Consider the following 27,648-nt stretch of genomic DNA (forward strand, 5'->3'; position numbering starts at 1 on the left):
CCAACAGAGCGGTGTGTGGAGGGGTGTGATTATGTGAGTTCTGTGCGTGAATTCGTCAGCGCAGGACGAAGGTGGGCGAGTGTCAACCTCCCGCCCCCGCCTGCCCGGCCCAGGGCTTCAGTTGGAGTTGGAGGCACTTCTGTTGTAGGAGGAGGAGGTGGAGGAGGTGGAGGGAGCGGAGGGGCCCGGGGGCGTGGCTCCGGGGCCCCCCTGGGCCCCCGCCCTGCGGGGCATCAGGAAGGGGTCGCTGGCCAGCTGCAGCACGTCCACGCGGTCCTCCTTGCGGTACGCCAGGCACCGTCGGATGAACGCCTGGGAGGAGGGAATGAAGAGTCGTTGAGATGTGATGTATTCAGGCCAGGGCATCACAAAGGGGGGGGGGGGAAGTGGGACTGAGTTACTAGGGCACAAAGTGGAGGGGCCTTAATTATATTGAAAACAGCAGATATAAAAGCAGATAGCAGATATGCGAGCTTGTAGATTCTGCTATTTTTGAAAAGTCGTGAAAATGTGTGCAAATCTTTGAATATATGTATTTTTTTAAGCGAACATTTGTAGCTCAAATTTTTGCTTCTGGGGTTCCCTGGAAATACATATTTTGAGATGGGAAACATAGGTTTTTAAAAACTTTGTTTACATCCCTTATCAATCCATATAAAAGAATAGAAGAGGGATATAAACAAAGTCTGACAATGGCCAAAATGATTATTTTATCATTATTGTACGCTTTTTGTGGTCATTTGTGAATAGAAACACATATATGAAGCTTAATCTTTTATAAAATATTTTCAAAATGTTTTTATTTTAGCGTCAGTTTTTCAAGAAAAAGGTTGACAATAGCTTCTTTAGGTGGAGCATCCACAGGTACCTTGGCTTCCGTGGTGACCACAGGTTTTGGGGGAAACTGCACATCTGTGGCTTTTAGGATGGTGTTCTCCTGGAGGATATCCTGCTGGGACTGGTTATGGCCGAACGGCTGTGCACAGCAAAACAATCAGGAACATGAATCATCATAAATCATAATCAAATCATAAATCAAAAGACATTTGGTTATCTCTGACATTATTTTAAAATGCATTTTTTTTTCTGCTCGAGCTATTTGTACAAGAATCAGTAGGGAGAAGAAAAAAAAATCACACAAGCAGATTCCTCAATGTTCGTGGAATGAGTTAAAAGAACAGTCAATCTATAGAACAGATGGCAAGGTTTGACTAAAGGAGCTGATCTACAAGCTGACAACGTGCTGCAAGGCAAAGTGTTGTCAGCTTGTAGATCAGTGGTTTTAGCCAGATATGACGTGAAATAATGCAATCTATGACATCGTTTTGCAACCTCAAAGAGAAAAAAATAACACAGCAGACTGGGTATTTCTTTTCACACCCTACAGTATTGATCTCCTCGCATCAAAATGTTAATGAAAAAGTTGCAGAACGTGTGGTTACCTTGCGTCCGTACAGGCTCTGGTAGAAGATGACCCCCACCGACCACACATCCACCTTGCTGGAGATTTTGGGGGGCTCCTTGCCCACCACAAAGCACTCGGGAGGCAGGTACCTGGAAACCACAGTGGTCAAACACAAGGCTCAGTGTGGCACGCGCCAAACACGTGTTTGTGTGTGCGTGTACTTGTATTATACTTGTGAGGGCCAAATGTCTCCAAAAGCGCAGTATAATTTGAGCGATAACAGTGTGAAACACTTCTCCTGGTCCTCACAAGAGAAATATTGTTTTATAGTTAAAAAGGGTTTGTAGTCTTGAAATTAGGAAAAGATTCAGGTTAGGGATAGGATTAGACATTTAGAGCAGGGGTCTTCAACAGGAGTTCCGGGACCCCTAGGGGGTCCTCAGAGTTACTACAGGGGGTCCTCCAAATCTTTGTGTGATAGAAGCTTTATAGAAGCTTTTTTCTCCCTTTCTATATTAACCACTTGAACCCTAGTGTCCATATTCTGAGAACTTTAGCCAAAAATAGCAGATCTACAAGCTCACAACGCCTTGCAGATCGGCTATTTTCAGCAAAGAGCTTTGGTGTAGAGGGTAAAAAGAGCAGACTAAGTACAGAGTGAAAGGTCAAGTTTATTAAGCATTGACGATTCAAGTGGTTACATATCTGAAAACACAAATTGACATGAATCCAAAATGCACTGATGATTGTGCTGTCAAACAATGAAACTATATGGAAACTAAGAAAAGGTTGTGGGGGTCCCTGCTTCATCTCTCTCTCTCTTGACTAATGGGTCCTAGGCCTGAAAATGTTGGAAGACCCCTGATTTAGAGGTTAGGTTTACAGTAGTGGTTAGGGTTTGAGTTGTGCTTGTAACCTTGATCTGCCATTTTCAGCTTTGTTATTTGTAAAAAATGTTGAGGTCCTTGCAGGTATAGTAGTACAAAGGTGCGTGCGCATGCATACGTTACGTACCAGTAAGTCCCCGCTCCCTGAGAGGTGAGCTCCATGCCGTCCACAGGGTGGTAGCTGTCGTCGTCCATGATCTTGGAAAGGCCAAAGTCGGTGATCTTTATCTCGCCGCACGCCGTGCCGTTCACCAGCAGAATGTTGCCTGGCGACGCGGCCGGTCACACCGTGGACAAACGGAACGACAGGGTTGGTTAGGAGGGCTGCATGGACGCCATTTCATCACACGTAGGACATGGGCGGCACGAGACTTCCAAGCAATATCGCCATCATTTAATTCAAACGGTTGCCTCCATTATGATTACTAGACGGGAATAATTTTATTTGGGGACGTTGCCAAAAGGATTCTGTGCATTTATTGTAAACGATACACTTTTTTTCTCTTTTTTTAAATTTTTATTTCTCTGACAAGGTCTGTACTATAAATATTATGCAAACAATAGTCAATCAAACTAATTGTTAATACATTTCAATTTCAATAAATGCAGACTTTCCCATCTGGGCACAAAAGGGACGGTCAAAACGTGTACTCTGATATAGAGTAACAAAGTCATGACATCACTCGCTCATCCCCCGGTTCGTGGAAGTAATTCCTCTATGGAGAATGACATTGAGTCATCTTAAAATCGTCTCATATAAGCATTGTGGTCCAAAAATAAACAAACGTTCTCCGCGATATTGTCGGGGAGGCTCTGTATGGTTTATGATAGTCACTAATATTTGATACAGTCTGTTTCTGGTGAAAATGTAACTAATTCGGCGACATTAACATTAGCGTTTTCTCACCATCAGTTGATTCTTCATATCCATATGAGTCAAACCGCTGAGATCATTTGTTTATGTTTGGAACACAGTTATTGTATGACGTGATATGAAAAAAGTCGATGGGAATTCAGAATGGGGGGGAAAAAACTGGATTTGTAAATGACGTCAAACTTTGTTACTCTACAGCAAGTTATATTGCATAACAGGATGGGACATTCATTCCCCATTTGCATTTTTTCATACATAGTGAACAGATCAGATCTACACACTCATACCAAGCTGGTACTATAAGCATACTTTGATACCACTATGAATACTACAACATGTGTGAGTGCGTGCATGTGGACAACACTGACCAGGCTTGAGGTCATAGTGGATGATGGGCGGTTTGATATGATTGAGATATCGGAGCGCGTTGACGATCTGCATGACGATGGAGCGCCCCTCCTTCTCCGACATCAGCTTGTTCTGCTTCAGGTAGAAGTCCAGGTCGTTGCCTTCGCAGAACTCCAGCACCGTACAGAACCTGCACACATGGAGGAATGATGGGACGAGAAGCCATGTTATCGTTTATCGTGATAAAAAACTATGGAGATTTAATTTATCGTGAATGTATCGTCCTCCGTTGTGCACTGGGATCAATTCACCTTTTATTTGCCGAGCTACATATTCATTGCCATTTAAACCCTCTATTGGTAAAACGTATTTATAATAAACTTACTTGATAGTCTTTTTTTCACACTACCAAGCATTGAGCTTGCAGATCTGTAATTTTTTGGCAAATGTTTCGTCCCATGATAATAGATGTTGGGGATAATCTGATTATCGCGATAATATCGTAAATCGCGATTCCTTTGGTCACAATAATCGTGATATTACATTTTCATATCGCCCCATCCAGAATGGACCCTTAGCACTCTGTAACTCAAAGTTATGGGGTATGTGGCATTAAGTATACCAAACCGCGGGTCCTTGAATGTTTGAGAGTGTACAGAGAGACAAATCCGTTCACTCCAACGGACCGATTTATTTTGACAGCAATGGCGGACCATGGAGCTTCTCAATAGTTCCCGTAAGTTATCATCAGTGAACACCATCTACAAGTTTAAAGAATAAGATCAAATAAAATACTGTATCTGAGGTCTATGTGCTTTACACGACGATCATGCATTTTGTTTTGAAGGCTTTACACAAGTTACAGGTCCATTTATTTCTCTCTCTCTCTGGGTTATATTAACACAGAGACCAGTGTATGGTCGGTGAACACTTACGAGTCTGTGTCGAGTGAGAAGTAGTCGTAGAGTTTGACTATTCTAGGATGATCCAGCTCTTTGTGAATTCTGTACTCCCTGCAAGCATGTCTGCAAACAAAGTGACAAAGTGAAACAATGACAATGTTTTTTTTTTCTTAAGATTAATTATTAACCACAAGAATCCTAGTGTCCCTATTCTGGGACGGAAATTCTGTGAAAATAGAAAACCCATCTATGAACATGAGATAACATAACATAACCTAACATCTTAACATGAGATTTGGTGTAGCAGGAAAAATGGAGCGGACCAAGGGGTAGTCAAAAAAGTACCTTTCAGGAAGAATATAAAAGAAGAGAAAGGTCTTTCGTGATGTTATGGATAGACTAGAAGAGGCTGTTGCAGGAGAAGATTTTGTATCACCTCATAGCTAAAGTGTTACATTCTCTCTCTCACGCACACACGCGCACACAGTTCACCTGGACAGTTATTGGTTCTGTGTCTTGCTCAATCTACTTTTTTTACGCCTGCGTAGGAGTCCACGGACAGTATAATTATATATTACAATTAGTAGCATGAGCAACACAGGCTGCACTGAATTAGTTAGAATACAAGGCACAATCTAATGACCTTCTCCCTTACTACTTGTACCAAGAAGAGGCCATTGTGAGAAGAGCTCTCTAGTCAACTTTATCTTGCATCAAATCTCTGAAGAAGTCTGAAGCAGATCTACAAGCTCGCAGCGCGGCACTCGGTGCCACACCGTGAACTTGTAGATCTGCTATTTTTTAATAGTTAAAGCATAAAATAATAATACGCAATAATGCGTACCCGGTCTAAATGCGTTAAAGTTTTTCATTGGTTCAATATTTGCAGAACCTACACACAGACGTAAAGGGTGTTTAATACCGACAGCGGCGATACAAAGCAACTGTGTCAGACAAAAAGCATCTAAAACTGAAAAGGGAGTTTTTCCAATTGAAAACACAGAAGCTGTTTGATGGCTCAAAAAGTCCGGACTCACTTGTGGTAGTTCTCCTTCTTCTCGTCCCTCCAGTTCTTGTTGAGCTGATGGATCTTCACAGCCACGTACCTCTGCTCCGTCAGATCAAAGGCCTGGGGAGAGATCACATCAACGTCAAGTTAACTTTTTTGGTTTTTACAGGATTACATTTTTAAATGTCAACTTGAAATCAGTGTCTCGCCAATTATTCGGGGGCCCACTTGCAATATCCTCATGGCACACCGGTGAGCCCCGGTCCGCAGGTTGAGAAACACTTATTTCCATAAGTATACATTACATTATAGACTTCAATGATTTAGTAAGTATACATTATCTATAGACTTCACTGATTTAGATAAGTATACATTATTTTATAGATGTTACATCCCATGGTATGTACTGTGAATAATGTGTCATTTTATTTAAATCTAGTGTGGGACTCAAGCTCCCTGATTGGAGGGGAACTCTACACTACCTGGAGACCAATGCAAATCTAGTGTGTGACTCCAGCTCCCTGATTGGAGGAGAACTCTACACTACCTGGAGACCAATGCAAATCTAGTGTGTGACTCCAGCTCCCTGATTGGAGGGGAACTCTACACTACCTGGAGAGAGACCAATGCAAATCTATTGTGCGAGTCCCTTTCTCCTTCTAGCGAGGATGACCCACAACTCAAAATTCCGTCTCCGCATAGACACAGAGGAGAGAGAAAACAAACGTCAAATAGAGTTGCAGCTAGGGATCCGTAGACTGGAGGTGGAAGCAGGGTCGTAACAATAGACTTCACTGATTTAGTAAGTAGACATTACATTAAAGACTGCACTGATTTAGATAAGTATACATTACCTTATAGACTTCACTGAAGCCACCTTTTCCCAGGAGATGTAACAGCAGATATCGCTCATTCAGCGTGGGGTGGTCTTTGAACCTGCACAACAACACAAGACAAGGCAAGGCATCTTCAGATGGAACCAACAATGCTTAATTTATACACCTTTGTATGACACCCAATGACGTGCAGGTTCATATAACGTCTGGTGATCATTATTATCGTTTATCGTGATAAAAAAAACACTCACAACAATCATATCGTGGAGATTTTAATTTATCGTGAAATTGTCCTCCGTCATGCACTGGGATCAATGCACCTTTTATTTGCAGAGCTGCATATGGTACCACTTAAACCCTCTATAATTAGTCAAACTGACCTGTAAAGAATGTACTTGATAGTCTTTTTTTCACGCTCTACCAAATCTCTTTTCCAGTAGCTGATCTACAAGCTCACAACGCGTCGTGATGCGTTGTGAGCTTGTAGATCTGCAATTTTTCTTTTGGCAAATGTTCCGCCCCAGGATAATGGATGGCAAAAATGTTCAGGAGTGTTGCTGTTGGTTGTACATACTGGGAGCTGTCTGTGTACTGCATAAAGCATGTGTATAAGCTAAGGGAGGGGTGTACATACTGAGAGCTGTCTTCACTGTGGATCCTCTTCAGCTCTCTGATGTGAAGGTTCCTGACTCGCTCCAGACGCTCCAACTCTGCCTGGATCTCTGCTTCCTCCTAGTGGGCAAACACAGCAACAACACACCAACTGTTGGTCCACTACCTTTTATTCCTCCACTGGTGAAAACGTAATAAAAACTAGACAAAAACTAAGCTATGATGACTAAAACTGTTTACTAAATGTATTGAAAATGTGTAATAAAATGTTAGGGAGGCACTAGTGGAGAAGAGATTATTAGAACTAAGCAGGCACAGGTGTCAAGCTCAGAAAATCGTCTATTTTCTGAAAAATCTGACATTACGGAGCCATCAAGGCCAGCCAAATAATTATTAAATTAATTTTAGCAAAGTAAATCAGCTGTAGAATTAGTCAGAATTTAGTCTAAAGCTAAAACATTTCAGATGACTAATATATGACACAAACCCAATTTGAATTTTATTCAAAAGACTATGACTAAAACGAAATCACCATTTGCTGTCAATATTAACCATCTCCCTGGGACACAAACTAGTAAAAATAGCAGATTTACAAGCTCACAATGCGTGGCCGCAGAGCGGTGTGAACACTACCTTTTTCAGGTGACCCAGTCGAAGTTTGAAGATCTCCTCCTGCTCGTGATATTCAGCCAGCGACAACCTGTGTTTGATTTATTGATTGATTGAAGAGTTTATTAGCAGTGTGCAATAGAAAAATCACACCCGTGTGAAGTGGAGCTGTGTGTGTGTGTGTGTGTGTGTGTGTGTGTGTGTGTGTGTGTGTGTGTGTGGATCATGTGTACCGATTTTTGTGACATTTGAAGAAAATTTGTAGGAAAAGGAGCAAAAAGTGTGTTTTGGAGAAAATTCAAGATGGCGGAAAATCTATCATGGCGCAAATGGGCGTGGCCTATATGGGGAGATGCGTCATGACCCAAGGAATCCAGGGAAAAAATATTTTTAATTTTCCGACCTACGGTTCAAGAGTTACAGGCCAAAACGTAAAGTGGGGTGTTATGGCGCCACCATGCGGCCAAATGACACAATTATTTTTTATTTAATCCTTGAAATCATTATGAACCTCCTCTCCAAGTCTTGAAACTCTAGCCCCTATGGTTTGCGAGAGACAAATAATTGAATGTGAGTTTTTGCGATTCCCATTATAAGTCAATGGGGAAAATTAATTCACTAATAAATTAATATCAATTAAACTATAGAACCTTTCTCTTAGAAAAGTAATAGCCCACGATTCCCGAGTAAGCCGGTCGATTTGACATATGGCGCGAGTGTGTGGTGGCAAAACTGTGGGACTAGTGGCGTGCCGAAGTTTAGGAAGTTCAGGCTACATACACACACACACACAGACACACAGACACACAGACCCACACAGCCACGTATAGGGAGCCTGTGTTTCACACAGCTCCAAAAACAGCACGACAGCACAAATCACTGGTACAATGTGGCACAACACCACACATACAGTAACTTTAAAACCATATTAGTTTGGAGAAGAAGAAGAAGCAGATACTGTTTTTAAATGTTTCTATTCTGGTGTCTGATCTCATGAGGCAGAGAGGCAGTGTTTGCATAGGGCAGCAACTATTGATCATTTCCAAAGAAACAATTATTCTACCAATGACTTTTTCCATCCGTGTGGGAAAAAAATTAAAACCTTTCATATATAGTATCAATGAATTGACACAATGTTTTTAATAGCAAAAATAGCTCATCTACAAGCACAACAAATCACACGACATGTTGTACGCTTTTAGATCGGCTACTTTTGCCATTGTTATTTTGATTATATGGGGAGATGCGTCATGACCCAAGGAATCCAGGGAAAAAATATTTTTAATTTTCCGACCTACGGTTCAAGAGTTACAGGCCAAAACGTAAAGTGGGGTGTTATGGCGCCACCATGCGGCCAAATGACACAATTATTTTTTATTTAATCCTTGAAATCATTATGAACCTCCTCTCCAAGTCTTGAAACGCTAGCCCCTATGGTTTGCGAGAGACAAATAATTGAATGTGAGTTTTTGCGATTCCCATTATAAGTCAATGGGGAAAATTAATTCACTAATAAATTAATATCAATTAAACTATAGAACCTTTCTCTTAGAAAAGTAATAGCCCACGATTCCCGAGTAAGCCGGTCGATTTGACATATGGCGCGAGTGTGTGGTGGCAAAACTGTGGGACTAGTGGCGTGCCGAAGTTTAGGAAGTTCAGGCTACATACACACACACACACAGACACACAGACACACAGACACACAGACCCACACAGCCACGTATAGGGAGCCTGTGTTTCACACAGCTCCAAAAACAGCACGACAGCACAAATCACTGGTACAATGTGGCACAACACCACACATACAGTAACTTTAAAACCATATTAGTTTGGAGAAGAAGAAGAAGCAGATACTGTTTTTAAATGTTTCTATTCTGGTGTCTGATCTCATGAGGCAGAGAGGCAGTGTTTGCATAGGGCAGCAACTATTGATCATTTCCAAAGAAACAATTATTCTACCAATGACTTTTTCCATCCGTGTGGGAAAAAAATTAAAACCTTTCATATATAGTATCAATGAATTGACACAATGTTTTTAATAGCAAAAATAGCTCATCTACAAGCACAACAAATCACACGACATGTTGTACGCTTTTAGATCGGCTACTTTTGCCATTGTTATTTTGATTATTGTTTTTATGTATATTATTTTAATCAGGGGCTGTCACAACATTTTACATGACAATTGTCACTCAAATAATTGCGATTAACGATTTTATTGTGTATTTGTCGTTGACAATGACATTTCTGTTTGGCTTTTAGGCTTTGAAGTTGTACATGGCAATCATGACGCATAACTTAAATATACAAAGAAATTACTGATATATTTGACAATATTATACTTTATATTAAACAATATATTATACTTTAACAATATTATATTATAGAACATTGATAGTGGAAATGGCCGGTCTACAAGCTCACAACGTGCCGGATCGCGACGCGTTGAGAGCTTGTAGATTATGTAATAATTGTGACGGCCCTAGCAGTACGTACGCTTCGTTCTCCTGGCCGTTGCTCTTGCTCTTGCGTTTGTTCTGCTCCAGGCTGGGTGGAGGCATGCTGCTGTTGGACTGCTGCATGGACGGAGGCTTCCTCTTGCCAAGCAGCTTCCTCTGCCTCTCCATGTCCTCCCGCTGGGAGTTGATCCTCTCCTGCTGCCTGCAACCACACAACAACCAGCCCCAAAAGGTCAATGGCGGGTTTCTTGCAGCAGTGTTGATTTCGTCGACTAAAACTATGACGAAAAATGTTTGTCGACTGTGTTTTTTTTTTCACTTGACGAAAACTAAATAAAAACTAAATAAAAACTAAGCTGTGATGACTAAAACTAAGACTAAATATATTGACAATTTCGTCAACAAAATAAAAACTAGACTAAAACTTTATGGAGGGACTAGTGGAGAAGAGTAATTTCATGTTCGGTTGCTCTCTGAAAATAGCAGATCTACAAGCTCACAACGCGTCGCAACGCGACGCGTTGTGAGCTTGTAGATCGGCTATTTTCAGCATGCAACCAAGTGTAAAATCAGCCATTACAATGTCATCAAGGCCTGCCAAAATACATTTTAGTTGACTAAATCAACTGTAGATTTAGTCGCCTAAAATCTTTGATGATATTTAGTCGACTACAATTAGACTAAAACTAAAACTTTTCAGGGGACTAAATTATGACTAAAACTAAATTACATTTTATTCAAAAGACTATGACTAAAACTAAATCAAAATTTGCTGTCAAAAACAACACTGTCTTGCAGTGGAGTTGTGGCACAGTGCCTGACCCAGGGGTCTTCAAAGTGTTCAGGCCAAGGACCCCTTAGTTGAGAGAGAGAAATGAAGCAGGGACCCCCACAACCTTTTCATAGAGTCCATATAGTTTCATCGTTTGACGGCACAATCATCGGTGTATTTTGGATTCATGTCAATTTGTGTTTTCAGATATTTAACCATTTGAACCGTCAATACTTAACAAACTTGACCTTTCACTCTGTACTTAGTCTGCTCTTTTCCCCCTCTACACCAAACCTCTTTGCCGAAAATAGCCGATCTACAAGCTCACAACGCCTCTGAGCTTGTAGATCTGCTATTTTGGGCAACAGTTCTCAGAATATGGACACTATAGGGTTCAAGTGGTGAATATAAAAAAAGTAGAAAAATGTTTCTATCACACAAAGATTTGGAGGCCCCCCTGTAGTAACTCTGAGGACCCCCTAGGGGTCCCAGACCCCCTGTTGAAGACCCTTGGAAGACCTGAGGCCCATTCCACAAAGGCCTTCTAAAAGCTTTCTAAAAAATGTATATATCAGTGGTGCTCAAACTTTTTCATGTCAAGAACCCCCAAAATGTGGACTGGGGACCCCAGAAGCAAAGCTTTTAGTTAAAAAAAATATTATAATGCTTTTTTGCTCAAATCTAAAATGACACCGATGCTCTCCTGGTTTTAATGGGTTAGTAGACCCCTTATCAGACAATGTCACACTCAATCAACAGCATGCATGTGCAGGCCAGCAAAAAAGAAAGAAAAGAAACAAGTGCTGATAGATGTAATGGAAAAGTGGTCACAACACTCACATGTAAAAATGCATTCCCTCAAACCTTTAGATGCTGTGTTTTCCTCCCAGTGTGGAGGAGGTTTAATGTGATCGCACCCTCTTGAAATAAATACTCCTCTCTGTTGTGTGTAAACAATAATAGCAATTCCCAAAGTAGTTTGTCCTCCAAACCTCACCTCCATTCACTGTCATTAGAACAGTCGTTCTCCCGGACCCTACAGAACCTGTCTGCTCGGCATGATTTCAATCAGCTGCAGGCCCTTAAGACTAATTTATGCTTGAGGGAGGGGTGTCGCAAGCATAGAGCTCAATGTTTGTAGACAAATATGGTGGTGGTGTTGATGGGCAGAACCACAGGCCAATGAGGTGTCTACCTACAGTATTTATGTTTACTGTAGGTGCTGTACTGTTAGCAGCCATAATAGTGATAGGCCAGAGGAGCCAGGAACAGCCCTCAGGGTGTTTCCTGTGTCTTAATGACTGATTCAGGGACTTGCAGAGAATGTATAGAGAGGCAGGGGCTGAAATATCTAAAAGGGCCTTTTGTTGAAAATATCGAAAATAGCAGACCTCCAAACTATTTTTGGTGCTTTATACCACACTGAACTAAGCATAATCAAGTCGATACTGGAGATGTGACGTATGGCATGGTTTTCCACACAGAGAGTATTCTTTCAACATAAGACGCTGCATTCAAGTTCAGGAGAGTTTGGACAAGGCAATTCTCTTGAATGCTGCCTTCAGGTATGGCATGGAAAGGGGGCATTTGCATGTATGGTCTGGAGACGGCACTTTTTACAGATGGATAAAAGTGCAGGGGACTGGACTGATTCATCCTGCGATGCACAACAGGTGTGTAGTCACACCCAGCTCACAGTCGTTAGTTTGGTATGACCGCTTAAAGGAGTAGTTCACCCAGAGAAATACATATTTTCAATCAATTACCCAGCCCATTAAGCCTTGAATTCATGGAGATTCCGATAAGCCGGGTGGCTACGCAGTAAGATACTCAATTGACTCCATTCATGGGTTTCATTTGTAGTCCTACATGGCCATCTTGAGGACCAATAATTTGTCTGATTGGCAAAGAACTAATGTTCTACAGCAATCAGAACACCTCAACATGGCCGGTGTAGGACTACAATTGAAACCCATGAATTCAGTATCCGATCAGAGACTTTCACAGGTTATCAAATTATTGGCTCAGGAACGGGACAAAAACTAATTGATAGATATTTTTTGTGTTGAACTACTCCTTTAACTCAGCCATCACCCACACCACAAACAACAACTTGTCTTTACTGACCTCCTCTAACTGCTTCCCTCCCCCAAACTGGGGTCCATTTATATTTTACTGGTATGCTTATATTTGTGTGCTTAATATTGTATGCACCACAATATTGTCAAATGGATAACGTATCCGTCTAACAGTATGTACTGTATATACTGTATAAATGCATGCTTGCTTCTACGGACCAACAGCTTGGAATAAACTCCCACTACACGTACAAGTAAGACAGGCAGCCTCTGTGGATAGCTTTAAAGCACAGCTCAAGACCTATTTCTTTACTTTTGCTTTTAGCTGAGTCTGCTCTGTTTTTTTTGGTTGTTTTTGTTTTTATGGTAGTCCTTACTGATGTTTTAAATGTTCTTCAATGTTTTATGTTTTAATTTTTTTCTGCTTTATTGTAATCAGGTGTATTCTTTTCTGTTAAGCTCTTGTGCTTCATTTTCTGCTCTGTAAAGCGCTTTGAGCTGCATTTCATGTCATGAAAGGTGCTATACAAATAAAGTTTATTATTATTATTATGTGCACTGACTTGATGAGGTTCTGGAAGGCGTGTCCGTCCGTCCACTGCTCTGTGAAGGAGGCTCCGTGACGGACCGTTGTGAAGTGACCCAGACGCAGCCGGTCCTGCATGCTCTTGTCCCTGCACGTCATCTTCTCCTGCTTACACTGCACACGCACACGCACGCACACACACACACACGCACGCACGCACGCACGCACGCACGCACGCACGCACGCACGCACGCACGCACACACACACACACACACACAAACAGTAACATCAAGGGTTCCCAAACTTTTCATGTTTCCCAAACTAACCATATTCAAGCCCCTAGCCTGGAATCTTGAGTTCAATTGACTTCAAGTAGTCAAGTAAGCACTCAGAACAGTCATGCACTATTCTCTTTTTAAATTTTTAGGAAAAAGAAATGTATCTGCAGTCCCAGTCCCCGTCTCCTGTTCCGGTGTATCATACTATATCTTAATTTGATTGGCTCAGGGAGCAGATTTGAACGGAAAACACAATATGACAACTCTGTGTGTTTTTCCCGTTCAAATCTGCTGCCGAGCCAATGAAAGGAAGCTATGGGAAAATCAAAACCAGATCAGGAAACGGATATAATGCCACCTTCAGGAAGCCTGAGACTACAGTTGTTAAGCACAGAGCCTACCGTATATCATCATGTGCTTTCTGTCTCTGTTGCGTCGGTTTTGATGAGCAGGCACACATACACACCTTCTCAACGAGGAGTGTCTTGCTCATGGTAACACATTTGTTGAGTCTCTCCTTGTGCCGTTCCAATAACTTCTGCTGTTCATCTATCTGACGTCTCAGGTCACAGTTGGCCTGTGAACGCACACACGCACGTGCACACGCACACGCACACACACACACACACACACACACACACTTTAACTCAAACGCAGCTCTCAGAGTATAACCCACATGTCTTATATCAAATCCATGTCTTCATTACTTCCAAAACACCACATTTTCAAACACTTCGGGTGCAAACTTTCATGTGTGTACGAGGAACACGTCTGGATTTGGAGATGCAGGTTCCACAGAGCTGAGCTCACACGCTACGGGTCCATTTCTATACTATCAGAGTTAACATTTTAAAGTTTGAGAACTGCTGATTTAGACCAAAATGCAGGTTTGAATTGAATTCTGCAATGAATCTCTGTATTAACAATTCAACAGGATTTTTTACAAGGCTCTCTCATTGTATCACGATACATACGATATCTCTGAAAAGGCGCGTCGGCAGGTTAGATAATCACCCGCGTCACGGTTACTGAGGTTAGGTTTAGGGTTAGGCATAGTTTTACGGATGTTAGGATTAGGGTTTGGGTTAGAGTTTGGTGGTCGATCCAAAGGGTGTTCGACATAATGACATGTTACCCATATGGCCCACCCCTGACCATGTGAGCTGCCTTACCCTCAGCAGGTCGTCTATCCTGCCCTCCTTCTTCTCCAGGTCAGAGTTCTTGCTGTTCTCCTGGGCACTCAGCTTCTCCAGGGTCAACTCCGACTGGTGGGACAGACAATAATCCTTATTATCGTTTATCGTCATTGAAAAACACTCCCAATAATCGTATTGTTATTAGATCAGCTATTTGTTTGGGCAAATGTTCCGCTCCAGGATAATGGATGTTGGGGATATTTTGATTATCGCAATGATATCGTAAATCGCAATTTCTTTGGTCACAATAATCGGGACATGACATTTTCATGTCGTCCCATCCCTAGGGTTGGGAATCGCATCCAACATTGAGGAACCAGGCTTGGTTTCCATCACATTGAATTTGTGTTTATCAAAAATGATAATGTTGTGAGTATACAGATGGGATATCTTTGGCAAAGAGATTTAATGTAGAGGTCCTTTTAGAGGAAAAAGAGAGTAATGATAAATTTACATTTGAATAAATATAAAAACAGGATAAATCTTTTGCATAAAACATCACAATACAAAAAAGGAGGTTAAAAAAAAAAGAGTGCACAAATTACAGTGCAACTCGGGCTGTGGTTAACAGTGTGAGCCAGGGAGACAGTGTGCTTTACCTGCGTGGCTTTGTGATTGAAGCAATAGGAGGCGTCCATCTTTACTGTAGTGGACAATGATGACAGGTCTGTATGAATGGAACCTAAGGATGGAGGACTGTTCTGTTGAACCTGACGGACGGACAGGGACATTGAGAGGATTACAAACTGTCACAAACCAGTAAATCACTTATAGGCTTCCCTGTCTGGGTGTTTGGCCAAAGACTTAAAGGAGTAGTTCACACCCAAAATGACTTTTTTCCTATTGGTTACTAACTATTGGTTACTCACCCAATCATATTCTTTGTTTTTTTGTCACCTTTCTAAGACAAAATTGTGATAATTGTAAATTTACCCCCATTGATTCCGGATCCGGAAATCAATGGGGGTACATTTATTGTAAAACATTTTTTGTCTTAGGAATGTGACAAAAAACTAAACTCAAGTCTCCATGGGGTGAGTAACCAATAGGAAAAAGGGTAATTTTGGGGGTGAACTACTCCTTTAACTGACTCAATGACACATGTATTCTCAATTCAATCAGATTAAAACATTCTTCATACAAAAAGGCTTCAAACATTCATTCAAAATATTTCTCTGTTTTCAATGTCATCTTCTCCCTCTTGCAAGTATATACAACATACTTCAGTTTAAGCCATTATTTGTTAACCTGATGTTATCACAAAGTATGCCATAACTAAGCAAGTGAGTTACTTAGTCATAGCCAAAACATTCACATTCAGCAAGCCTCCACACTGGAACATCAAACACTTAAAACTTAATTACACAACTCAACAACTCTTAGGTGTTTTTTAATGGCTGATATCTGAATAAAACATGTTCAAGAGCATGCAGCAGATAGACAGGAGATGACTTTGGTTTGGTGAGTTCATTCATTAGCTTGTTAAAATGACAGCTCTCGTATTGGAGGAGTTACAAAACATTGGCCGGGTAGGAGGGTAGACTGTGGTGGTGTTTGCAGACAGACAGGGAGTGATTTGCAGGCGGGTTATATGTCACGGGAGTTATTAGTTGTACAAAGAAGTATCTAGCGCTAGAAGGAGCACATGACCCATTTTGAACTTTATATTCATATAATTGGTCAACATTCCTGTGTATACGCTCTGCGTCTCATTGGTGGGCTGTGAACAGTTCCAAAATCTGCCTACCAATGACATAGTCAACGTGGATTCCAGGGGACTGCCCCATAGGTCGAACTCTCGTTGGGTCGAACAGTGTCGGCAGGTTAGATAATCACCCGCGAGCGTCGGCAGGTTAGATAATCACCCGCGTCATGGTTACTGAGGTTAAGTTTAGGGTTAGGGTTAGAGTTAGGCATAGTTTTACTGAGGTTAGGATTAGGGTTTGGGTTAGAGTTTGGTGGTCGACCTAAAGGGTGTTCGACCTAATGACATGTTACCGGATTCCAAGCCAATAGAAACTAGAAAGGTGAAATTCTGGGGAATTGCCAGAGTGGTTGCACTGATTCGAGTTGTGAGGAATCCACTGGGAACTGAATCTTGCCCTGGAAAGTTAGCATGCTGAAATAGAAGCCATGCCATTGTTCTTGAATCGATGAAAAGGCTTAAGGTAATCCTGAAATGATCAATCGATGATGTCATCCATCGGTGGGCAGATCTCATAACCGTCCAGCCGTCCTCTGAGACACAGAGCGATTCGACACAAACGGAGCCATCTTGTAAAGCAGTGGTTCTCAACCTGTGGGTCGGGACCCCCAGGGGAGTCCCCACATTATTTTGGGGGGTGCCAAGATGATTAACTTAATGTGCAATATTGTTTTCTCACTCAACAATAAACAAACCAACATACATTTTAAATGTATAGAGGGTATCTGCACATTTCTAAAGTGACAGTTTAAGGACTTTTTAGTATCTCTAAAATGACAAATTGAAACATTGTCCTAATTGTCAAATATTAGAGGCCGAAATTGTGAAAATAGACAATCTACATACTCACAACGCCTCACGATGCGAGGCGTTGTGAGCATGTAGATCTGCTATTTTCACAATAGAACCGTGTTATACAAAATGTTATGCCGAAGCTCTTATTGCTCGTCAGGGTGAGGGGTCCCCAGGTAAAATATGATTATTTGGGGGGTCGCGGCCTGAAAAGGTTAAAGTTATACCATGTAACTTTTTTTATAAAACAAATCTTAAAATTGTCCTAACTGTTAAATCTCTAAAGTTTTAGAACACCCACTCCGTTATTATCAGCTTCTAAAGCCTTCTCTTTATATGTTTTCTATGATCCTGACCGGGCCCCGGTTTTCGCGGAAAAATTATGTCATCATACACTACCGGCCAATCACAGCGAGGGTTATGCACTGCCGGCCAATCACAGCGCATCTTGAAGTGGGGTCGCTATTACAATACGGCGGCCATATTTGTAGGCGCCCGTGTAGCTTGCCTCAACATAACAACAGCATTTACTCGGGTGAAGGAGTCCGTTTCTCCGGAATGCCTGAACACACAGGAACCAGGGACCCCTCTAAAGATAGATCTCGGCGAGGTGGAGGCAGACGCGGGGGTGTGAGGCCCGGTCCGCGGCGAAAAACGGCCGAAAGACGCGGACGCGGTTTGCTATAGAGCTACTGACCTCTAGTTGAGCAACTTACACAGTATAGCTTTAAGAACCACTGTTGTAAAGTAGTGAGGACCAATCATATGAATAAATCAGCGCTCCGCAACCTTTTCTGGAACAGGGCCCACTTGAAAATCGTATAACTAGTGGTTCCCAAACCTTTTAGCTTGTGACCCAAAAGAGACACTAGCCTGGGACCCAAACTAGTGAAAGCAGCAGATCAGAGCTTGTACATCGGCTATTTTCATTACTTCTTAAACATTTGTTTTCTAATTTATGGGATTTCTTAGATTTTTCTTTAATTTCTTCATGAAATAACTGAAAAAATCTTAGAATTAAGTTTTTAATTCATGAAGAATAAAATGCTTTTTTTGGGGGGGAAATGTTTATTGAAAATATTTCAAATAATAATAAAACAAAATGTAGGAAACCAAAAATCAAGGGACCCATAAAAACTACCCAGTGTTTGGGAAACAGTGGTGTAAAGTGTTCATGGCCCACCAGGTTGGTGGAATACGGAGATTGAAAAGAAAATGTTTCCCCCTGTGTTAATGTTTTTGTGCTAATAATGGCAGCATGCAGACAGACAGACAGGCAGGCAGGCAGAGCTGGGTGCGTGCTGCTCACCAAGGTGTTAGAGCTAAAGTGCTGTGGAGAGGAGCGCACCAGAGGGGGAAGACCCCGGACGGGCCCCGTCCCACCACCAACACACTGGCCAGGCCCCACACACACACATACACACAGAGAAGAAATACTTGTTATTCAGAGAGAAAGATTAACCGAAAATGGCTAATCTACAGCAGTGGTTTTCAACCTTTTCAGGCCGCGACCCCCAAAAAAATAATCGTATTTTAACTGAGGACCCCCCACCCTGACAAGCACTAAGAGTTGAGACATTACATTTTGTATAACACAGTTCTATTGTGAAAATAGCAGATCTACATGCTCACAACACCTAGCGTTGCGAGGTGTTGTGATCATGTAGATCGGCTATTTTCACAATTTCTGCCTCTAAGATTTGACAATTTGTCCATTGTTTAATTTGTCATTTTAGAGGTATTAAAAAGTCCTTAAATTGTCACTTTAGAAATGTGCACATACCATCTATACACTTAAACTGTGTTAGGTTATTTATTGTTGAGAGAGAAAACAATGTTGCACATTAAGTTAATCATCTGGGGACCCCCCCCCCCCCCCCCCCAATAATAATTTGGGGACCCCCCAGGAATCCCGACCCACAGATTGAGAACCACTGATCTACAGTATACTCAGTCACGCCACGGTGTCACTTGCCAAAAAACACAGATCTACAAGAAGCGACGTGTTTGTTAGTAACTCCTAGGTTTTGTTCTGGCAGACAATCAACAACACGGTCATGCGATGGGAGAATACATTAGATAAGAGAAAGTAGAACGCCTGCCCTGCAGCACTCCAGAGACATTAGAGACAGGTCTCACGGCTCAACAATGTCGTGACAACGAGCGAAACACCCAGCATAAAATAAATGTCCCCTTTAGGGCTGTCACAATTATTACATAATCGTCTAATCGCAATTATTTGACATAATCGCAATAATTTGACATAATCGCAATTATTTTGGGATAATCATCATAATCGTTTACATGTTGAAAAATGTTTATATATGTTCAAACATTTAAAAAATTGTGGAAATAGCAGATCTACAAGCTCACAACGCGCAGCGATGCGACACGTTGTGAGCTTTGAGCTTGTATCAATGATCAATCTTCTTTTTAAAGTGTAAAGTTGTCAAATATGTCCTTCATTTCTTTGTATATTTAGGTTATGTGTCATATCTGCCATGTGCAACTTCAAAGCCTACAAGCCAAACAGAAATGTAATTGTCAACGACAAAAACACAATTAAATCGTTGATCGCAATTATTTTGAGTGACAATTAATCGTCATGTAAAATGTCATAATCATGACAGCCCTGGTCCACTTCACACCTCTCCATTACATGTTGCTCTGTCCGTGGAGAGGTAAATAAATTCAAACTTATGTGAAAGGATTTTTGTTTTGTGCTGGCTGTTCTCTCATACATTTCATAGTATATACAGTGCATTGAGATGAAATGTACTAGCAAGAGGAGGAGGATGAGAGAAGGAACATCGCGGGATGTTTCTGACATGACCGGTTCGGTACTGAGCGATCCCCGGTGTGTTGTGAGTTGTGACGATCACTCACCTCAAAATAGTCACTTATTTTTGGCCCTCGTCCTTTTCCTACAAAACACACACACACACATGTTTTACATAAATGGACAGCCATGCAATATGGCCACTGGCCAGGGAACAGTACAGTACAAATTTGTTGTGTGCCGTTACTGCTAAAATAGTACTTTAAAAAAGGTTCAGTTTACTTCTTTGATTGTTCATTGTTATGTTCTTTTCATATAGGCTGAGGTTTAATGTTCGCTCCCAAGTTCTCAATTGTAGAAACTTTGTTTCAAAATGATATACACCAGGGGTCTTCAACAGGGGGTCCCATGAGTTACTACAGGGGGTCTTCCAATCCTTTTTATATTAACAGCTTGAACCCTAGTGCCCATAATCTGAGAACTGTAGCCAAAGATAGCAGATTTTTGGCAAAGAGGTTTGTTGTAGAGGGGGAAAAGTACAGAGTAAAAGGTCACGTTTATTAGGTAATTAGAGCTCAAGTGGTTACATATCTGAAAACAAATTGACATGAATCCAAAATACACTAATAATTGTGCTGTCAAACATAGACACTATATGGTATCTATGGGTTGTGGGGGGTCCCTGCTTCATCTCTCTCTCGACTAAGGGGTCCTTGGCCTGAAAACGTTGAAGACCCCTGATATACACGGTATGTACCGTATGAACACTTGAACAGAAGAGGGCGATTGTTTCCAAACATGCAGGACTCACCCTGGCTGCTGTCGTAGCCGTCACCTTTTCTCTTCCTGCTTCTCTTCTCGGTGGACTTCTCTGGTGTCTGCAGGACAGAGAAAACCACACATCAGCATTAACCAGTGCTCAATCTGCCATCGGACTCAGTTCTATGTCTAGTTCACTGAAAGTCATCGGAAATACAGCACAGCAGGCTCCAGCAAGTCAGGAACGATGCAAGTCAGAAATACACATTGTTTAAAGCAAAGATAATATTATCTCATGACTGAAAACTACCACTAATTTTCAACATCTTCACAAATCAATCTCCCCAAGACAAATATGGGTAAATTCTCCTTCTACATCACTGCCACCCAGGTGTGGAATTCCTTGACTACTTCCCTTAAAATATGTAGCTCGCTGGCCTCCTTCAAAACGGCCCTCCTTCAAAACTGCCCTGAAAACTCACCTTTCAGGAGGCCAGAGGCGAAGGTAGTTTTCACTTCTCTCATAGACAGGCCAGAAGTGAGCACCCCCACCCCCCTAGCCTGACACTTCAGTCCGCACATCACCACCCCCTGCTGGTGGGTGGTGTGTAGTGTGGACTGAAGCTGCACATATTTTATTTTATTTCCTGCGCGCCTGAAGAGCGGGCGCTTTGAATGGGCCAATCAGGGTTGTATGCTTGGGGCACGTGGTAGGCTGCTCCGGTCCCAGCCCCCTCCAAACAGAGCTCTTGAGCTCACGTGAGACTCGCTCGTGGACTCTGATTGGTGTCCTCTGCCCACGTGAGAGTCTAGTGGATTCTGATTGGTCCGTGAAAACTGTCATGGCAGAGTCAGACTCGACTCGTATTATTTTAATAAACGATGCAATAGTGCCGTTTCATCACGTTTTAATACCATTTTTCACTAACGTAAACATGCAGACATATAATATGTTATGAGAAATAACGTATTTTTGCAATGTCACGCCACGTCGCCGTCGCGCGTGTGTGTGTGTGTGTATGTGCGTGTGTGTGTGTGTGTGTGACGTCAATAGGCTTCAGCCCCCCCCCCCCCCCCCCCCCCCCGCCGAAATAGAATGTCTGCCCTCAATTTCAGACTCTCTTCCTCACGTAGTGTGGTGTGAGTCGGACGCTAGCAGTCAGGCAACCACCCCCCCTCCCTCTTACCTTAGCCCACCCCCTTGTTTCCCCTACCTTGTACATATAGTGGTATTGTAACTGTGATGATTATTATTTTTTTTTTTCAGACACAGACAGACAAGTTGCACTTCATTAGAGACATTGTGGTCATGTGATGTCTGTGTCTACTGACCTCCAGCTCTCTGTCGCTGAGCGAGCCTGCGCTGCACAGCGATTGGTTGGACGACTCGTTGTGTGTCTGGGAGAGCAGAATGGATGATGAGATGAAGTCAACCCAGTAACAATCAGTAGTTCTCAAGCACCTTTATGCCGAGCTGATGCACATTTTTTACGTTTTTTAAACATTTTGAATAATTCTTACTCACTCTCTCACGCACGCGCCCGCACGCACACACACACACACACACACAATATGAAGATTGACGATCTGCTATTTTCACAATAGAACCGTGTTATACAAAATGTAATGCATCAACTCTTATTGCTCGTCAGGATGGTCCCCAGGTAAAATATGATTATTTTGGGGATAGCGTCCTGAGAAGGTTGAGAAGCACTGCCTTAGCGGACGGCACACAGACCTTGGTCACCCCGACTCCAGTGAACCTGGCTTCCAGCAGCTCCTGCCTGCGCGGGTCCAGGCTGAGGGTCTGGCTCTGGAGGTCCTCCATCATGCCTAAAGGAGAGGACACAGTGGGTGAGATCTGTGTTGTGCAGGGCTATACAACATTGTTGTTTTTTGCATCAAATTTTGATTTAGTTTTAGTCATAGTCTTTTGAATAAAGAATTTATTTAGTTTTAGTCATGATTTAGTCACCTGAAAAGTTTTAGTTTTAGTCTAGTTTTAGTCGACTAAATCTAACATTTTAGGCGACTAAATCTACAGTTGATTTAGTCAACTGAAATGTATTTTGGCAGGTCTTGATGGCATCGTAATGACTGGTTTTACACTTGGTTGCGTGCTCAAAATAGCCGATCTACAAGCTCACAACACGTCGCAGCGCTTGTAGATCTGCTACTTTCAGCACGCAACACCTGAGAGCAACCAAACATAAAATGACTCTCTTCTCCACCAGTTCCTCCCTAAAGTTTTAGTCTAGTTTTTATTTTGTTGACGAAATTGTCAATATATATAGTCTTAGTTTTAGTCATCACAGCTTAGTTTTTATTTTGTTTTTGTCAGTGAAAAAAACGCAGTCGACAAACATTTTTCGTCATAGTTTTAGTCGAAGAAATCAACACTGCTATACAAGAGAGGTGTCCACTTCTACAATGTAAACCTGGTATCCCTGAGGGGGTCATTCACTGAAAATAGACAATCTACGATCTTCACCATCCCAACCACAGTCTGTTTAAGATGTTGCCGCATGGAAAATATCTACGCAGTCTCAAAGCTACTAGCAACAGACTGCATAAAAGCGTCTTTCCACGAACAATCAGGCATATGAACGAACTGTCAAGAACAAGAAAGATCCAGGGCAAAAGGAATCGCTACCCCCCCTTTTTTGTCCCCTCTTTGAGCTGCACCTACTTCACATAAAGAGATACTGTGAAGTGTCAAACGATGAAACTATATGGAATCTATGGAAAGGTATGTGGGGGTCCCTGCTTCATCTCTCTCTCAACTTAAAGAGGTGGTGCCATAGTTTTGTACTTAATCTGGTTTTCATGTGTCTAGGAGGTTGACAGTATTTCATTAGACCCCCTGGTGTGGTTGTTATGAGCAATTATGTATTCCCTTTGCATTTTGGATTTCTTTCTCGAGGCTGCCACCTTGCGGGTCAAAAGTGCTGATCCAAAAACACAGATAGAGTGACATCACTCATGTGGGTGTGGCTAACTTCAGCTGGGTCACCACCCACCATGACAACCAGGCATACTTAATGAACTTAATGATCTTTCTGTACACTTTTTTGGAAAGACTCTTCCTCCTAGTAAATCATAATACATGATAATCATGTGTTAGGGGGGTGAAAATAATGGGACTTCATCTTTAAGGGGTCCTTGGCCTGAAAACGTTGATGATCCCTGGTAGTGGTATATACAGTAACTATAGTGTAACTACACTGCTGTCTGCATGTAAGCAGCTCTGATGATGTGTCCTAGACCTGGTTGTGACCTGGTTTCAAAATGACAAGCGACGAGGCATCACTTAGGAATCAGCAGGGAGTGGCTCACTCACCATGTATAGAGTGTAGTAGGAGTGAAGGATATACACACAAGCATTTACTCTACACAGTTAGGGATGGGACGTTAAGCGATATTATCATTTATCGTGATAAAAAACACTCACAAAAATCGTATCGTGGAGATTGAATTTATCGTGATATCGTCCTCCGTCATGCACTGGGATCAATTCACCTTTTATTTGCCGAGCTGCATATCCGGTAACACTTAAACCCTCTATAATTTGGTAAAAGGTACTTATAATATACATACACTATACAGTCTTTTTTCACTCTCTATCAAATGTCTTTGCCAAAAAATAGCTGATCTACAAGCTCACAGAGCTTGTAGATCTGCTATTTTTTGGCAAAGTTTTCGCCCAGGATAATGGATTTTGATTATCGCGATAATATCGTAAATCGCGATTTCTTTTGTCACCATAATCGTGATGTAAAATGTCCATATCACCCCATCCCATCCCTATACACAGTACTGTATTACAGCACAGATTGCAGCAGATTTGTGTTGCCGTCAGTAATTCTTCTGCAGGGTGTTACCCCACATTTTTTTATTGTCATCCAAAGTGTTGCGTAACACATTCACAATGACAGCCACAAGGTACAATGGCATGATCCTGGTGAAAAGTAAGAGTTATAGAAGGATTGAATATCCTTATTCACTTCCTTAAAGCTTTAAGACTCACTACAGGCGCAGTGTAACGTGTTACATCAACCATTGTTCATAAGATCACTCCCTTCTCCTCTCTCAAGGAAGGAAGGAAGGAATACTAAAATACTTTATGTCTGCAACAGTTAATCGAGCTGATCGATTTACTCGACCATAAAATAAATCCTTTAGTTCGGCATAAACACAACACATATCTCTGTCTATATCACTTAAACGTGGTCACAGTGTGCCCCCCAGCCATAGACAAAAGACTCCTAACCCTTTGCCATGACCTAGCCATCCGCATCCACCACCTGACTGACAAGTACACAGTCACGCATGAGTATCTGGGCAGGCCTTGCCTTCACCTCCTAGGTCAGGGGTCTTCAATGTTTTCAGGCCAAGGACCCCTTAGTTGAGAGAGAGATTAAGCAGGGACCCCACAACCTGTTCATAGATTCCATCTAGTTTCATCGTTTGACAGCACAATCATCAGTGTATTTTGGATTCATGTCAATTTGTGTTTTCAGATATTTTACCACTTGAGCCGTCATTACCTAATAATCTTGACCTTTTACTCTGTACTTAGTCTGCTCTTTTTCCCCTATACTAAACCTCTTTGCCGAAAACACAAGAAAAAGTACTTTGATCTCTATAGCCATACATCGTCTATTTTGAAAGCTGTTGACACATCTTGAGTGTACAAATGGAACCAAATGCAAACATTTTGGTTTCATTTGTACTCTCTCAGAATTACTCTCCCGACAAAAATACATATTTTGAGGGTCCTTCACAGCAGTGGTTCTCAAAGTTGGATTTAAGGGATTCTCTAGGTTCCTTTATGGGGGTCTAAATAAACCCTTACAAGTCTGTAACTCTGACAGTGTACAAATGGAAACAAATTTTGTGCACTGTCAGAGTTAAAGGAGTAGTTCACCCCCAAAATGACTTTTGTTTGGTTACTCACGCCATGGAGACTTGAGTTCAATAAAAAAAAATGTTTTTTGTAGCATTCCTAAAAATGTGATTATATATGCATTTGGGTCCCCATTCAGAATCAATGGGGGTAAATTTACTATAATCCATTTTTGTTAGGAATGCAACATTATACAAAAACGATATTATTGAACTCAAGTTTCCATGGCATGAGTAATCAATAGGGGGAAAAAAGTCATTTTGGGATGAACTACTCCTTTAAGGTGAGAGCTTGAAATGTAAAAGTCTGAGAAACACTGCTCCACACAGACATGATAATGTTTTAGAACCTAATCACTGATTGATTGATTGATTGAAGACTTTATTAGAAGTTTGCATAAGGAAAAGTTTCATGACAGAACAGTTCACTGGTACAAGCCAGGTAAACTAAAACGAGATCCTATAGTTACTACTTACTATAGTAAGCTTTTCGGCTTATTTACACAGGAAACCTTTATGTATCTCACTCTCAACTCACCTGAAAAGAGGTATCGTCCAGGTGCTTACAGGTAGAAACCCTCTACTCTCCTCCGCTCTTCTCCTTTATGAATCAAATGTCTCTCTGTCGCTCTCTCTGTGTCTCTAGGATCCTCGCCGTTCAGATCATCATCCCCATCATCATCATCATCATCATCACTCGGTGTGTTTTTGCAGACATGGCGCGGGGGGTCAGGGATCTCCTGCTAGCTGCAGCGGGCTGTCGGGTCGCTCTGTGCGGCTGCTGCTGGTCGTGGTGGCATCAGGAGGCCGATCATCGATCCTCGGCCTTTCCTCGGCCCCACCGACCCGGGGTGAACACCCTCAACACCGCTCTGTCTGCTCTGGAGCCCCGGAGGAGGAGGAGACACTCGTCCTCCCCTTGTTGTTGTTGTTTTTCGGTGTGTGAATAACACAGTCACACCGTACGCATCCCTTGCTTGCTTTGGTTCCTCTTAACTTTTTGATTCGTGTCGTTATTATATCGCTGTTACTTATAACTAAAAACACGCCACGCCACGAACTATACTGCACCGTCCGTGACACCTTTTTGTTTTTGTTCCACTACTACTTCCTCCGGAGTTTAACGATAAAAGGCGGCGATTATAAAAAAAAAAGAAAAAAAGAAAAAAAAAAAACTCCAGCAGAGAAGTCGAGTGCTGCCGACTGCTGCTCGCTTTGTGTTGTCAACGCATCGTTCTGGAGGTCCCACGCACACTGGTCTGGTGGTCGTGGGAAAAAAAAAAACACTCCCACTACACGCACATGTACACGTCGCACACCACGCTGTTGAAAAAACGAAACTGAAAACAATTTCAGAAGCGTCAAGTTTTTACACGAACACAGGCTCGCCAATAGCAAATAATTATAGCCAGTCTAAAATGAGTTGTGAATCAGCCTTGCTGGAGGAGCGTAAAGCCCACCACACTGAGATGGGACGTTCACGAACGAATCGAGTCTTTTAAACGGCTCTTTGAAATGAACGATGGGATCCGGTTCGCACTAATAGTGAGGGAGCCATTCTTTTTTCTTTTTTTCTTTTTTTATATGAGGGGGAGTAAATTATTTAAAAAAGTATCAAAAAGTATGTAAAAGTATCAATATTGCAATGTAGAAATAATGTTGGTCTGGAATTCAAAATGTTCATGCCATGGAGTAAAAGTAGCCTACACAAAAGTATTGTAATCAAAATCTACTTAAAGTTTAAGTACCAATAGAAAGTACTCATTAAGTTAAAGTTTTCTAATGAATAAAATGTAGAAAAATCATTTGAAAATAGCAGATCTACAAGCTCACAAGACACATTGTGAGCTTGTAGATCGTCTATTTTCAAATGGCGGAAATATAGTCTATATATGGCCAAAATGTATAAAGGG

General features: G+C 41.8%; 1 protein-coding gene across 1 annotated transcript; it reads right to left on the bottom strand.

The window, feature by feature from the left end:
* On the bottom strand, positions 1–26,373 carry LOC308302927 (serine/threonine-protein kinase tousled-like 2). Its single transcript, XM_080747245.1, has 20 exons — positions 26,274–26,373; positions 22,569–22,663; positions 22,163–22,228; positions 20,883–20,949; positions 20,179–20,216; positions 15,395–15,505; positions 14,772–14,864; positions 14,066–14,176; positions 13,358–13,494; positions 9,982–10,146; positions 7,507–7,573; positions 6,896–6,993; positions 6,280–6,361; positions 5,454–5,545; positions 4,450–4,539; positions 3,535–3,704; positions 2,420–2,558; positions 1,443–1,554; positions 869–976; positions 1–312 (listed from the first exon to the last, which is right to left on the bottom strand). Exons 2-20 carry the CDS (start codon positions 22,659–22,661, stop codon positions 118–120), a joined length of 2,034 nt encoding a protein of 677 aa, XP_080603371.1. The 5' UTR covers positions 22,662–22,663; positions 26,274–26,373; the 3' UTR covers positions 1–117.
* Positions 26,374–27,648: the final 1,275 nt, after the last annotated feature.

The sequence above is a fragment of the Nannobrachium achirus genome, assembly GCF_963921795.1.
Source record: "Nannobrachium achirus genome assembly, chromosome: 18".
In the NCBI taxonomy this organism is placed as follows: Eukaryota; Metazoa; Chordata; class Actinopteri; order Myctophiformes; family Myctophidae; genus Nannobrachium; species Nannobrachium achirus.